This window comes from Cygnus olor, chromosome 1, assembly GCF_009769625.2.
Source record: "Cygnus olor isolate bCygOlo1 chromosome 1, bCygOlo1.pri.v2, whole genome shotgun sequence".
NCBI classification, from domain to species: domain Eukaryota; kingdom Metazoa; phylum Chordata; class Aves; order Anseriformes; family Anatidae; genus Cygnus; species Cygnus olor.
Window position 1 is genome coordinate 151,853,017 of NC_049169.1, and position 16,085 is coordinate 151,869,101.

The following is a 16,085-nucleotide window of genomic DNA, read 5'->3' on the forward strand; positions in this document are numbered from 1 at the left end:
GGCAGTCAGATGTGGTTGTGGTATCTCATTAGCTAACTTGACTCTTCCGGACCATGTCTGAACATGGCAACATAAATGTAACATTCACTGTGCATGCTGGGATGAAGAAAAGCAACTGAGATAAACAGAAGCTTTTATGGGAAATTTCTTTAAAAAAAAAGTAACAGCCATTAGAGTAGTCAGAGATGGATCCCTCCTGAGAATTTAAGCTAGAAAGTTAAGAAACCAGACCATTTCCTCTATCTGAAAACTAACATATCCAGACAAAGCAAACCCAAGCTAGTTGCCCAGCTTCATCATGAGCTTTTGAATCATGATCTCTTTGCATCAAGCAGTGGGATTCTGACCATACAAAAAATTCCTTTAGCACTAGTAAAAACATCCCTTACCATAAAAGTAAATATTTATTTTCATGACTTGCGACAGCAGATTAAATCTGTGAGATCTATGAGGAACAGCTGAGGGAACTGGGTTGGTTTGTTCTGGAGAAAAGGAAGCTGAGTGGACATCCCACTGCTCTCTAAAGCTACTTGAAAGGAGTTGCAGGGAGGACGTTGTTGGTCTCTTTTCTCTGGTAACAAGTGATAGGATGCAAGGAAAAGGCCTCAAGTTGTGCCAGTGTATGTTTAGATTGGATATTAGGAAGAATTTCTGCACAGAGAGGGTGGTCTCTGGTGATTGGAACAGGCTGCCCAGGGAAGTGGTGGAGTCCCCATCCTGGGAGGTATTTAAGAGATGTAGATGTGGCACTAAGGGACATGGTTTAGTGATGGTACTCAGTAGGCCAGGTTGATGGTTGGATTTGGTGATCGGGAAAGTCTGTTCCAACCTAGATGATTCTGTGTTCCTATGATTTTCTCTCACACTGTCCATATAGTCATCATATGCTGGATACATGACTCCAAAGCATTTATCTGATGACGCCTACTTGTCTATCCAGTTTCTTCTTGAAAATCAGAAATACAATTTTTATATCTCCCTCTAACTATATTTGCATTTTAATATTGGCTTATATTATATTTATGAAACATATGCACTTCACGAGGTGAAAATGGAAACAAGCATTCTATGCATTGAGTAGTTCCCAGATTATGTGTTATTAAGCTCACAAGAACAACTTTTTTTTTGCTTCAGTTATTTGTTTTCCTTGGAAAGTGTTAAAAGCCTCCTCTTCTGTCCCTTGCTGCATGTGTACCTGCTGACAGGTTGCGAATTGGACATATGTTCTCTGATATAGATAGATACTTATGAGAGGATGATGTTCTTTTATATAATACTTTTGTTGCTAAAGCCATGGAAAATAAGGCTAATGAGATGTGTGAACATAAGAATTTTCTTATGGAAGCCTTTTTCCTTTGTATGTCAAGTCAGGAAGGCTATTCTCTTTAAAGAATGAAAATCACTTTAATGTTGTGAACACTGCTGAAAGGAAATCATTAAGTAACATCCTGAGCATCATTTCAGAAGTTCAAAGAAGGCATCCAGTCACCAATATGAGGTGCTGCAAATTGACAGTCACCCCAAGCCATATGAAGCTTCTGGAGGGAGCTGCTGTTGTGTGATGTTAAATCCTCACAGCAGGGCTGCCAATTCCTATCACTTGTAGTTTATGAAATAAACATAGCATTTCATTCTTTATATGTAAACATGGTTTCCCATCATTTCAACCTACTACTCAGGACAAGTGAATTTCCTATCTCTATCTATTAGGTGAGCAGAACAAGATGGGAAAAGTTCGGTTTGATGTTGGTCTAAACAGAGATGGTCTATTCTCCCTAATCTGAATAATCCCTCCTGGATTCATCCTAAAATCAATTTACAAATAATTGTTAAAACCTGAGAAAAATGAGGATGTTTTGCAGATACACCTAATGTTTATGCTTTGGGCACTAAGTATATTTATTTGATATAAACAAACAAAAAGACTATCCAATTACAACTCTGCTAGTAAGTCCTGGATTTAATTGCAGATGCTGTCTGTCTACCACAATAAACCAAAATTAACACTTAAGCATCTTGTCTATTTTTGAAAGAGGACTAAGCAGCAGGACAACAAAACACTGTTCACACTGCTTCATGTGAAGATGTGGAGAATTTTACACAACCTATCTGAGGAATGAATTCTTGGGTGGCTAACTAAGGTTAAAATAGGCTTCTCTTCTGAATCATAACAGAGAGAGGAAGGGATAAGAATAAGAGGTACCGAAATTTTTTTCTCATTTGACAGAAAAACTAAGCTATACTTAAAAATGAGTTTGCTATATAAAGCTAGTAGTATGAGTACATCATTTGATACCTCTCAAGACTTTCTCATTTGCAGTTATGTCTGTGTTATAAAGAATCCTGTTCTGGTCCCCAGTACAATGTCAAATGGCAGTACCTTTCCCCACTTCTTTATAACTGTCCATACTTTCTTGTGCTTTCTTTCAATCATTACCACTTAGCGCAGCAGCAGCAGCAATGGCAATAACATCTAAGAAAGAGTGAGTTCAAGTCCTGTTTAAGGGATGCTGCATTAGCTGTAGGTGCCACAGGTTTGCTTGAACCTATATTTAAACTCCTGTGTTCACCCTTAACTACAGAACACATTCACCATGCTTTTTAGTTTTGTATTCCTTAGTTGGTGTTGACATTTTGAACAATCCCTGAGTGCTAAAACATACTCAGGAACACAGTAATATGTTCAAAAATTGGCATCCCAAACTCTCGCTGATATCATAGCTGCAGTTCTACATCCTTCCAGCATATTAACTAGGTAAACCTATATAGCATTTGAAGGTGGCCAAAACCATAGAAAATAATGAGTTCACTAAAGGTTTTTTAGAAATGCTTCTTTCTTTCTTTCTTTTTCAGTTTTGTTAGCTAGTGATTTATCAATATTAAAAAAAAAAAAAAAATCAGACAAGAAACCTTGCACTTTTATAACAGGACAAGACAGGACAAGAGAGTAAGAATTTTACGTATTGTGTTTATTTCAGCCTCTTATCCCTACTACAAACACCTCCTATAAACTTTCTATGAGGTATCACTCATGCTGGTAGGAGGAGAAGAATATACCACTTCATTATTTTCCTTGATGTGACTGCATTCTTCCTATTATTAATTAGGCCAGATCAGATTTCTACAGGACATGTTATAGTTGACAAACTGTCATCTGCCAAGTCCATTTGAAACCATCATTACTTGTTTTAGCAAAGTTCTGTGTATAAATTGCATGTTGTGTACTGCTCAAAGTCCTCCTCTCTTGCCCAGTATTTACATCTTTAACAACAGCTTTACAAAATTGCATGCAATTTTGTATAAGATTGCTCTCATACTAAACAGGAGGAATGCATTAGAAGGAATGCATTGGTGTTAGTTGACATAAGAAGCATCAATCCAAAAAAGGAAGATGAAAGTGTCTGAGATGTATAGACAGTGGTGTGTAGCTGGACAACACATTCATATTTTCCACATCTTGACCTTTCCACTTCTTGTTCTTAGATGAATTGGTATTCTGAGGGTACTATTTTTCATTAACTCATTAATTCAGTTTTTCTTGAATTTCTTCCCTTCCCTTCCATATAATATACAATAACAAATAAAGCACAATCTAATTTAAATTTCCCTAAGATAGGATATAAAGTTTCAGCCATTCATGAACTTATGTTAGACTACACTGAAGATGATAGTATTGAAAGGGAATTGAGCACCTATTAATAGTTCATATTTACAGAGAATAAAAGATATTTAAAGAAAGCGTTAGATTTACTTTTTTTTTTTTTTGCTTTTAATTTAAAAAGTCCATTCCTCAAAAAAAATTAAAAGAAAAATCAAACCAACCAACCAGCTAAAGCCTGATATATTTTATGCCAGGTAAAATGAGAATTGAAGCAGTAAGAAAGAGCAGAATTAGACCAATTTGAGACTTTTGTTATAAAACAAAAGGTCCTTTTTACATTTTTCTTACCTGAGCAGAAGTCATCAGAATATCTATCATACACTGCTTTGCAGTTTCTTTCATCACACTCACACGTATCTCCATGTATATCTCCCCAGTCACCAGTTGGGTCCACATCATGGCATGTACATTCCCCACATACACATGTGCCTAGGAAAGAGGAAAAAAAAAAAAAAAAAAAGAGACAGAGACAGAAGATTAACCGAGTAATTTAAAGCAATAATAGTTTGATTACATTAATTTTACACTCATGAATTTTCTGCTCTCACAGGAGTGCAGTGTCAAAGCTGCAAGTGTTAATCATGAGAGTATACTCATCTTCTATGATGTAAAACTTTCTATGATTAATTTAGTAGTAATACTTTGTACAAACAAGTTGGCTTCCTGCTCAAGTTTCTTTTTGCTGTTGAACCTTATTAGGAGTCAACAAAAATGTAGTGCACAAAACATTAGTAAATCTTTGACATCAACAGTAATTTGCACTGACACTAATGACGATAAAAATCAATGATGTTTAAATGATTTTGGCTTGGACACTGTGGATAGTTAATGAATGTTAAGCATAAACATTTAAACTAAAAGGAAATACAAATTCTAATCCAGCTGAAAATGGCTGGGAGGTGATAAATTACATAACAAGAACATTAGCACAGGTCTACATGAAAATGATACTTTTTTCACTTTTCCCAAATCAGTATGCATGGCCACATCCTATTATTTACAATAGGAATGAAAATGTGATATGTGACAGAGATATTTATTTGGCATAATGTTACCGATATACAGAGAACATACAAGATACTTGTTTAGGAAAAAGTCAGAACAGACACACACAGAAATACAGTTTCCTTCTTCAGAAATCCAAATGTGCTTGCCAAATAGACACAACATCTCCGAAAGGACAAAAGGCCTTTATGGCTTGTTCCGCAGGGCCATACATTCACAGCTTTTGCTGAGATGTTAACAGGTACAAAGCAGCAGCCTAAACTTACAGATGCATGCAGTCAATTTCCTGGACAGTGGCTTCACTTTTCTGCTACTCCACTGAAGACTGTCTTCTTATTCAAATTACTCTGAACAACAAAATGCATTTGAGGAGAACAGGGCAGGTTGACTAAATGGTACACATGCACTGTCTCTAAAAAGAGAAGGTCCACACAATCATGCATGTCTGATTGCCATGTGAAGCCGGAAGAGATGCTGCCTTGTCTAGTGCTTAAGCCACCAAGACAGCCCTTAGGAAATTTGCATGTGATTATTGATTCTTTCACAATTCAGTGACCTTACTGAAGGAGGGGAAAAAAAAAAAAAGACAACAAAATCAGAAAATGAGGAAATAATTCTGGGGAGTGATTAAACCTCACCAAAACAACTTCAAAGTGACTTTGGATCAGCTGTCCTGTATATGAGGATATGAAGCATCATCCTACCAAAGTTTAAAAAATCTAAAGGTTCACATCTGGTCTCAGATGGTTTACTAGACAGTTGGTGGAGAGATACAAATAATTTAACGATCTTAGCACTGACATAAGCTGGACAGTGAGGTTAGCCTCAATAATATAATTTTTAGAACACTCATGACTGACAAGATGAACTGTACCTATGTCACAAAATGTGTAAACAGAAATCTGGGTAAATAGGACTAAAGAGAGTAGAAACACCATGTTGGAAAACAACCTTACGTAGTCAACAGCCTAAAAAAAATTTATGTGGATAAAATTATAAATAGTTGAAAGGGTAAAAAATATGGAAATATCCCATGAATGCATCTTTGTATGGGAGTTTGTAGCTATTCAGAATATCAGCTGTACTATCTTAATTTCCCTCAGTTGCAATGTATATTTAAAGAAATACTTGCACATTCAAATTTAAAATTTCCTTTGACAAGAAATTACTTTCTTGGTGCAAAAAAACTTCTGATCTGAAACACTTCCATATTTATTACTTCCAGAAATACAGATTTTTTTTTTACTGCTGAAGTCCCAAAACTAAATGAGCCTACATGATCTCTGTATTTGAGCCAATACTTCAATTTCCTCATAATTAAGAGAAGAGTTTTCTAAATGCTCTCAAGATAATTAGATGTTCACACTATAGCAGGTTTTGTCAGCAGAGATGTTTTTAAGAGAAGTATCTATGAGACTTGAACTTACATTCTACTGTAATTATTCTGTACTATTGCCAAAAAATAACATGCTCTTTTAACTCTTTGTTCAACTAAGCCAAACATTGCGGTTGGTGAATACAAACCTCATTTGGTGCTTTTTTTTTTTTCCAAAAATGGAAAAATTAAACAGAAGTATAAGGTAAAATTCAAATTCTGGAACTTTATGCAAAAAAAAACTCATGTAGTTAGAACTATTGTGTAAAATCTACCTTTCCAATGTCATATACATTCATTGCATTGTTACTGCACAACTCTTGGCTGCTCTCTCAGGTTGCAGTGGAAAAAAATGAGCCTTGTGTTTTTATTTCTCTATTCAGTTGTAGTTCCTTGGTCTTATTTAAGAGTAAATCAGCACACAGTCCTGTTGGCCTTAAAGCACTGATCCATCAGTCATCAATCTGTTAATATTTAATTTAACAGGACATGTCTCTCACCAGAGCAGATGTACTGATAAATTCTCCTGCTCGGTCTTACTACAGAAATGAAGGTCAAGAAGAACTTGCTATTCTTGGGTCAGTTTCAACTAAAAATGGGTGTGTATATATGTAAGTTTATATGGAAACACAGGTATCCATCCACTCATTTAGAAATGTATATCCAGATTTGAAATCAGTGAGAACAAACTAGAAACCATCAACAAACACAATGCATGTCCTGTTGCAGAAAATACATATTTTAAAACAAAAGCAAGATACATAAATACGTGGAGAAGGAATGTGCAAATGACACACCTCTGTTGCTGCAGATTTTGCCATCTGGAGATGTGCATCTTTTCTTGATCTCCCAAGGGGTGATGTCACACTGGAATTCACATTTATCTCCATGCCAACCAGCCTCACAGTAACAGTTTCCACAGTAACACTTTCCATGGCCTTAACCCAAAACAAATTTTATACAGTGAGAAAGAGGGAAGTTTTTAAGAAGCATTAGCAATTTAACCATTTTGATCATTTTTCTTTTAAAAACTTTTACTGCTAGACTCAGAATAGAAACAATTTGTAGACTGTATTTGTCTATATCAAATAAGACAAAGGATATCTGCATTATTTTTCTCCCCATCTATATCAGAGCATGTTTTCATTTAATCACAGATCTCTCATTAATAAACACTAAGAAAATGACATTAACCTTTTTTTATTTTTGCAAGCTTTTTTTGAACCTTTAAAGGTAAATTTGAAAGGCAGTAAATGTGATAGTTAAAGTTGAGCACAGCTGTAAATACGAAGATGAGACACACTTTCCCACCATACTGGGCATATCTAACAAAGCACTGTGTGTTCTCAGCTCCTCAGATAATTCCATCAGAGGGATGCTGATTTACAACAAACTGTCTACATTGTATACGGCTCCTCTTCTTACCTAGCAAGAACATTTTTGAACACAGATGCACCAGCTCATGAATGATAAGAATTAGGAAAATGAACGTTTTAAATGTTCATTTAACAAACCTCCCATCTCTTGAAAAGATACATGGGTCACCTGGGACTTCATGAAACAAGCTCCCGAACATTTTGTTCCAGTAAGACACTTATGCCATGTGCTTCAATGACACAAAGCATTTAAATTAAGTAGCTGCAACTCTTACTAAAAAGTCATACATTAATTTCTTTATTGCAAGGACCCAGGATCAAGTCAGCATCTTGTCCTTTTTTTACTCTAGGTATGCTAAGCTTAGTAGACCTGGTTGTCTCTATCAGAATCTACTCAACTGATATCCTTAACTGTAAGAGAGCAAATTGAGACCTGTGGGATACATTTGTTGTTGTTGTTCTGCTTTTACAATTACATATAGAATTTTCATTACAATTGTTTGCTGGCATGTGAAACAATAACAGAAGAGAATAATATCTTCTTACGTATATAACTAAACAAGAAATACAGCTTATAACATTGCATATTACAAATAGGCTGTTCTTCATAGTGGGACCTCAAGGATCACCCAATTCCAACCCCCCTGCCACAGGCAGGGATGCCACCCCCTAGATCAGGTTGCTCAGGGCCTCATCTAACCTGGTTTTGAACACCTCCAAATAATACAATTAATACAAATAATACAATTTGCCACTATCTCTTGCCCTTGACTGAAGACAAAGTCGCTCCATTAAAGCACACAGCCTTAGATTAGAAAAAGATCAGGATCAGAATTTAATTTGTTAAAATCCACAATACTTCATGAAAAATAAGCTACAGCTTGATTCCAAAGTTTGTGTAACCTCAAATATCAAGTGAAACAATCACAAATGACTGAAAAAAAAAGAAAAGAAAAACACTGAAGCTTAAAAAAACTTGATGCACTGTTGTAACTGCTCTAATGAATAAGTGACTTGCTTAAAAAAGGCAGTCCCCTTGTGCAACGATTAAAATGCATGTTATCCATATCTCAGCTTTGCATTCTAAGCTTTTCCAGGATAAAATCCCAGCTCACAGCTGCAGACCTTAAAAACAAGCGTATAAATAGAAGGTTTGGGTTTTTTGCTAGCTTGATCCTCCTGAGTTGGCTTTCTTTGAAGACAATTACAGTCTTCAAGACTTGCCTATAGCCAGAGACCTTCAAGGGAAACAAAGAGTATGTAGCAACTAAGTAGGTGCTACACACGCTATGACAGCAGAACTGGCACTGATTAGGTTCACCCCCCTCTGTGGAGAGCATCCAGGGGACATTGCTAGATAATTACAGCTTGCCTGGGTTGGAACAGCATTTCTTTTTACTTCATAAATAATCCTGAATGATTACTGTGGTGGAAATTCTGTAGAAGGAAAGACAGGATAGAAGATATCAGAGTAGACATCAGGGTGGGAGAGAGAAGCCATAACCAGATATGAGGGTAGGGTCTGCTTTTTCTGCTATGAAATTATGTACCTTTGATCATTAAGTCACATATTTTTTTCTGATTTAACACATTGTTATGCACTGCAGAGGTTCATCTTAGAAAGCAAAGCAAAATCTAACACTCATGCTAAATGCGTAAACTTTTCAGTTTACAACTATCTAACAAAGTCAAGCACACAAACAATTTATATTTACTTTGTATGGCTCCAAACCTTACATAAGGTATCAGAGCTTTGTGTACTGATGAATTACAAACATTACAGACTTGAATCTACCAACATTTTTTTCCTTATGTATCAGCATATTTTTATTTCCTCATACACATTAAACTAGATTTTTTACAGAGATGCATCTGGTCAGTTTTGAGACATGGCACCATTGGATGAAACGAGGGGAAATAAAAGAAATAAAAGCTAAGAGAAAACTAACAATATAAATCAACAGCAACACAGACAGGAAAAAAAAAAAAGACAAACTGCAAAAGGAGAATTTACTGGAACTAAATAAGTGGTGAATTTTTATCATAGCTGGTACCATATCTAATGTTTACAATCAAATAAATACAAAGAGGATCATTGGCACATAATACTATTGCCTTCCACTCATTTTATTTTAGGTAATTACCAGAAATGCTGTCCTCTGGTCCTAGATTTAGATTTCAAAGGACCATTCTGTTTACCTTCATTTAAAATCCCTACCTAATCCTGTGGGGAAAAAATAGTTCTTCTTGCCTTAGAAGGCACTTAAATAAATAGAATTTATTTTGTTCTCTGTGTGTGGATAGAGATAGATAAAGTTACTTGGTATAATTACTCATATCTTTTTACACACATACATGCACACACACATGCAGTGTAATCAGAGTATGAATATTCTAAAAGCAGCTCTGAATCCTCCTGTATGCACATAGACACTTTATGCATGTGTGTAAAATATTTCTAGCTTGTAAAATATTTCTAGTACCTTTCATTTCAAGGACAAGCCTCCCTAGTAATATATGCAACAGCATTTACAATATTATAAATGGTGTGTATTACACAGTATTTAATTGCTAGGTTCTTAATTCATAATGAAATTAAAGTACTGCTTGGATTTTGTTTGCATGTCTATCAGCAGAGTTCACTCTATCTTATTCTCTTGCCTTTTCTATCACAGGTGGAGTTTTTCTTCATTTGTTCCTTTTCCTTTTTATTGCCTGAATTACTTTTGAGTTCTCATCCTACATTTACTCTTGTTCTTTTTTTTTTTGCTTCTTTGCCCAAAATTCTTAATAATTTCTTTTCCTTTTTCTCTTTTGTTTTCTCTATGTCCCTCCCTCTCACAGTCATCTGTGCCACAAAGCATTCACATTACTTATTTTATTCCAAAGACAGACACAGTAAGGTATGAAGTACCCTAGTGAATTATCTTGTGAAATCCTCTATCCAGTTTTTCCAAAAAGAGTAGGATGTCACAGGATTTCTTCATTCTCTAACCTGCTGCTTAGCTCATTTTTGCATCTGAAACTCCCAATTACAATTTGCAAGCAGTACTCTTTGCTTTGTTTTGTTTGTCTGTTTGTTTGTTTTTAATTCATGCATTCAGTAAAGACATTTTGTAGGTCCACATAATAAAATTATTTTATAAGACTGCATTCATCTTCCCCATTCTTATTGTACCCACTAAAACACATACCTGTACAAATCTCTTCCGTCTCATCATCTATGCATTCTCTGTCATCACATTCACAAAATTTACCATAGACCAGTCCATTTCCTTCTGAGTTTGCACATTTACACCTGCCACACTGACATGTGCCTGAAAACATTTAAGATATAACTCAATGACTGCAGTTTATGGAAAGAGTTTCATCAGTCCATCAGAGACAGCATATATTTTATTTCTGAGCAGGCTGAAATCTAAGGATGAACTAACCAAATTGGGAAAGAAATTGAAACAATCCATACCAACAAAAGGTCTAATCATAGCCCTAAATATATACAATATTAAAGTGGTTCATTCTTAAAAAGAAGCATTATATTTTACTAAGTAAAATTCAATCCCAGGGATGTCTGTCTCGCTTCATACACTTAGGACATGAAGTCATCTTTGGAAATTATATCTTCTGCCCACTAAAAGGAGAAAATTGAGCTTAGTCATCTTCCCAAGAATGAAGCTTGCTTTTGTCCAGCTCCACAGCCACCTTACATGAGAACAAGTGCCTAGCTACTGAGCACCTGAAAATATTTTTGAATAAATTCACAAAGTTCCTTTGCACTAAAGTCTCCAGTCCCTTTTCTATAGCTATTATCTGAGGAATAAGATTTAAAAATCTTAAGACTCAATCTAGAAAGTGATTACCATACCAGTATATTAGGCAACATACAACCTAATTGTAATGAAATACATTCATAGTAGTATTAAACAAACTCTAAGTATTATTATACCATATCAACAATTTTACTGCAAAGTGCATATTAAAAGCCAGGATTAAAGAGCCAACTCTATGATATTTACTAAAACTCTTGATAGTGTTCTCTATTCACATTTTAATACAGTTTCCACCAACCACTTGCAGTTTGCACGCCAATAGCTTCTTTTTTTCCCAGAGGTATTGATATCCAGAGTTCAAGTTATTTCATTCACTTGAAGGATTGTAGGTACCTTCATAATAATATTTCGTTATTTCAGAACTTTGACCCAATCCAACTTTAAGTTTTTAATGTTCATTTTTCTTCAATTTGTGGATGATGTCTCAGCAGAGAGTAGATCTTGCAAGAAATTTAAGAGATATGAAAAAAACCTGTTGATTTGCCACTACAGCAGCACAAAAAACTTACAAATTGAAAAGTTTTAGGCAAAAGTATGAGAGTTTGATTCATGTCAAACCAGCAGGTGGTTTGACGCTGGTCTATCTGAGGTTCTCCCTTGATGTAAGTACGCACAGGACTCCCAGATGCTTTGGAATCAGAAAGTTGGATCTTCTCAGAACATAAACCACAACAGAAAACTTTCTGATGTGATGAAATCACAGAGTACTCAGGTATTGCAAAGCATGGAAATGCATTTGTAAACAGATCTCACTTCTGTCGCTTCTAGCCTGGTCACACGTGTACTTCTTGGTCTTTTTTGTCTGGAGATATTCAAAACCCACTTGGATGCCATCCTGTGCAACGTGCTCTAGGTGATCCTGCTCAACAGGGAGGTTGGACTAGATGATCTTCAGCGGTCCCTTCCAACCCCATCCATTCTGTGATCCTGTGATTCCGTCTGGTTGCCCACCGCACCTCAGTGGCTGTCTCTCTATTACTCACCCTCACAAACAAAAGAATTTTGTTGCTCCCAGGAAAGGAACCATGCCCTCCTTTTCCCTCAGAGAGCCAGGACAAAGCAAAAAACTGCCTTCTTGTCCACCTTTTCAGTATCTTCTGCTTTGGAACATGATGCATGATAACATAGAACAGTCATATATATATATATATATATGTATATACTAAAGAGTTACACAGTCAAAAACCCAAAGTACTGTCAAATAACATCAGAAACAAAGGTATTACCATCATGACTGTACGAGAAACCCCTTTTATCCAACTAAAACCTGTATTAAATTGCAAGAACAAAACTCTGTGCAGTAGCATGTTTAAATGGGGCCCTGTAGTCAATAGGCCTGTAGAAGCTGTTTCAGGAGTCGCTGGCATCACTATGCCAGTGACTTTTTTATGAGAAACAAAAACATTTAGAAACTTATTTCACAAGTCATATACCTCCTGTTAGGTACAAACATATTCTGGCAAACATGGTTATTAACACAAAATAAGTCCTCCAAAAGAGAAGTTTTATGCTGACATTACGCAACTAGTTTGCAGAAATCATTTCACTTCTCAGCATTATGAGTAATTATAGTACAGGTTTTACTAAACATAATATTCATCCAAAGAGAAGAATAATCAGGCTCCATCATGTACATGGCTAATCTAAAAAAGCCAATTTTATAAATGTTTGCAAGAGCTAAAATAATAAAATAATAATATAACTGATAACATAAGCAAGCTCCAGAACGAGAATTATTTGCTGCAGTTACTTGGAAATAAAAACAAATTACAACTTTGATAAAACTGTCTTGTTAAGAGATAATTCACAAACATGAAAGGAGATAAAGATCAAATGATTCATAAGTTGGGCATCTAAGGAGGTCAGACAGTCTTAAAGCATCCATTTCTCCATATTGACTAGAAAGGGAATTGATCTACATTTAGGTAGGATGCCCCACTCAGTCTGACAAATGATTAGGAACAGTTGGATCAGAAAAGTTAAATTTAAGATTGATATTGACTGGTTCATGCCAGGAATTGCAATAAATGGTGAGCTGTGTGATAGTGAAGGATTGTTCTTGCAACAACTCATGTCATCCCTTCCCATCTTTCAACAGCAATTAAAAAACAGAGCTCAGACACCAAAGGAAAAGTTAGCAGGAGATTGGAAGGCAATCCCATGAAGACAAAAAATAAATATGTATGGTTACAGCCCCTCTAAGTCACCCCAAGCTCCCTAGCCAGTCTCATTGGTATTCTTGTCCTGTTTAATACCAGCAGAACCAAAACCTCTTATTTTTCTCTTGAATTCACAGACGCTCCCCTTTTAGCCACTTTTCATTGCTCATCTGCATTGTTTTTCTTGTGAAGACTGAGCAATAAACAGACTGAGGCTACTTCTAGCCAAGGAAAGAAAGAGAAGAAAATGTCTTATCATTCTTGCTTAAGTACTTTGATCACAACTTACCATGCATATTTCTGAGTCAGTTTCTCATTTAGTTTTTTCTTATATCTTAGCCAAACAATCGTGAGTTTCATATAATCTACATCACTGTCATAAATAACAAGCATCATTTACTCAGTATGCTGGATGCCTAGAATTTTAAGTTAAATTTCTCTCACCTCTTATTGTGAGAGCCTAGCTTCTCTGTACTGAGCCCCATATTCTTTCTCATACCAGGCACACCAGCAACCATCCTGTGAGAAATCTAGTTGTATGCAAATGTATGGACCCAGTCAGAAATTAAAGGCCAACAATAGTTAGCAGAAGTGGGGTTCTTAAAAAATTCTCTCACTGGGAGATTGTTGCAATAGTCCGGAAAAAACAGAAGGCAGTTTCTGGTCTCAAACCTTGATTAGTAGGCAGCAAATGCCTTTCAAAAATTTACTACGATGCAGTGGAGTCTGTCTCTTTATCCTCTGATTTTTACATGGAAAGGACTTTGTATTTAAGTTAGGATGAGTTGTAAAATAAAAGAATGACAGCAAAGAGAGCCACAATATCAGAAAAGTGAAGATGAAGTACCCCATCAAAATGGTTCAGCAGATCTTCCACAGTGTTTTTTCAATAATCATCATCACAGCTCTGTGGTGGGTCAACCTTGGCTAGGTAACAGGTGTCCATCCAGCTACTCTTTCTCCCTTTCTCCACCGTCCTCAGTATGACGGGGGTAGAAAATGCAATGAAAAAGCTTATGGGTTGAGATAAGGACAGGAAGATCATTCACCAATTAGTGTTACAGGCAAAACAAACTTGGATTATGGAAGATTAATTTAATTTATTGCCAATTAATAACAGAGTACGGTAGTGAGAAATAAATAAAAACACATTCTCCCCATCCCCCACTTCTTCCCAGGCTTCGCTTCACTCCAGATTCTTCAACTTCCTCCTGCCAAGCAGTGCAGAGTGATAGGAAACGGGGCTGCCATCAGTCCCTAACACTTCGTCTCCGCCACTCCTTCACGGTCACTCTCTGCCCCTGCTCCACGTGGGGTCCCTCCCACGGGATGCCGTCCTTCCCGAACTGAGCCTGCGGGGGCTGCCCACAGGCAGCAGCTCTTCAAGAACTGCTCCCACATGGCTCCGTACCACGGGGTCCATCCATCCCCCAGGAGCAAACTGCTCCAGCACGGGTCCCCCACGGGTGGCAGCTCCCCGCAGACCCCTGCTCCTGCGTGGGCTCCTCTCCACGGGCTGCAGCTCCGGCCCGGGGCCTGCTCCTGCGGGGGCTCTCCATGGGCCGCAGCCTCCTCCAGGCCACATCCACCTGCTCCACCGGGGGCTCCTCCACGGGCTGCAGCGTGGAGATCTGCTCCATGTGGGACCCATGGGCTGCAGGGGGACAGCCTGCTCCACCAGGGGCCTCTCCACAGGCCGCAGGGGAGCTGCTGCTGTGTGCCTGGCGCACCTCCTGCCCTCCTGCTGCACTGACTGCAGGGTTGCAGGGGCTGCAGGGTTGCTTGTCACTCTTCTCTCCCAGTCACGGTTGCACAGCCGTTTTTTTCCCTTTCTTAAATCTGCTCTCCCAGAGTCCCAACCAGCATCACTCAGCTCAGCTCTGGCCCTCAGCAGGTCCCTTTGGAGCCGTCCAGAGCTGGCTCTTATCTGACATGGGGCAGCTGCCAGGCTTTTCTCACTGAGGCCACCCCTGCAGTCCCCACTACAAAAACCCTGCCATGTAAACCCATTATAAGCTCAAAAGTGTCTCAAAAAATTGTATAGTATATAAACATCCTGAAAAAGTATTTGCAAATATGGTCTCTGCATGCTACTGATATATACACACAAGTCACATTCTGTTTTAATGCCATTATAACAACCTTTTGATAGGCAGAATTCATGACATAACTGCAGTTTCATCAACCTGAAACAGCTATGGATAAACTAGACTACTGAAGTAAGCATTCTGAATCATTGCACATGATGTGCACAGGAATGGGCCTAAAGGAAAATCAAGCATTTTAGTATTTATACAGTTATTTCTCAGTCTCTTGAAACACACTCTATAAAATTCTTAGTGAAAAAATAAAATACAATGATACACAAGATAACACAAAGAGAACTTCTTAAGCCATCAAAACCAACAAAAGACATCTTACCTGCACCAGAACAGATGATATCTTGGGAATTCTTACACATTTCATTGCTTTTCTTCCGTGTAAGATTGCAAGAAGTTGGATACTGACAAGCTTCACCATACCAGCCTTCATCACATTTGCACTTCCCACAGTCACACTTCCCATGGCCTAGCAGTGTAAGTAAAGAGTGTGTCAAGTCCTTTTTTCTCATTCAGAAAGTTATATTTTCTGATCCATTTTTTAAAATAGATTCCATCAATTATAGATTTAAATGAATAT

The 16,085-nt window shown here is 37.2% G+C and overlaps 1 protein-coding gene across 2 annotated transcripts in view; it reads right to left on the reverse strand.

Moving 5' to 3' along the window:
- The window catches only part of ITGBL1 (integrin subunit beta like 1), a 146,660-nt gene that overhangs the window by 70,642 nt on the left and 59,933 nt on the right, over positions 1–16,085 (reverse strand). For both annotated transcript variants that reach the window (XM_040537852.1, XM_040537843.1), the window contains exons 3-6: positions 15,828–15,974; positions 10,612–10,734; positions 6,839–6,979; positions 3,950–4,090 (exon numbers count right to left, since the gene is read on the reverse strand). In XM_040537852.1, the coding sequence (XP_040393786.1) occupies positions 3,950–4,090; positions 6,839–6,979; positions 10,612–10,734; positions 15,828–15,974 (552 nt within the window). The remainder of the gene's footprint in view (positions 1–3,949; positions 4,091–6,838; positions 6,980–10,611; positions 10,735–15,827; positions 15,975–16,085) is intronic.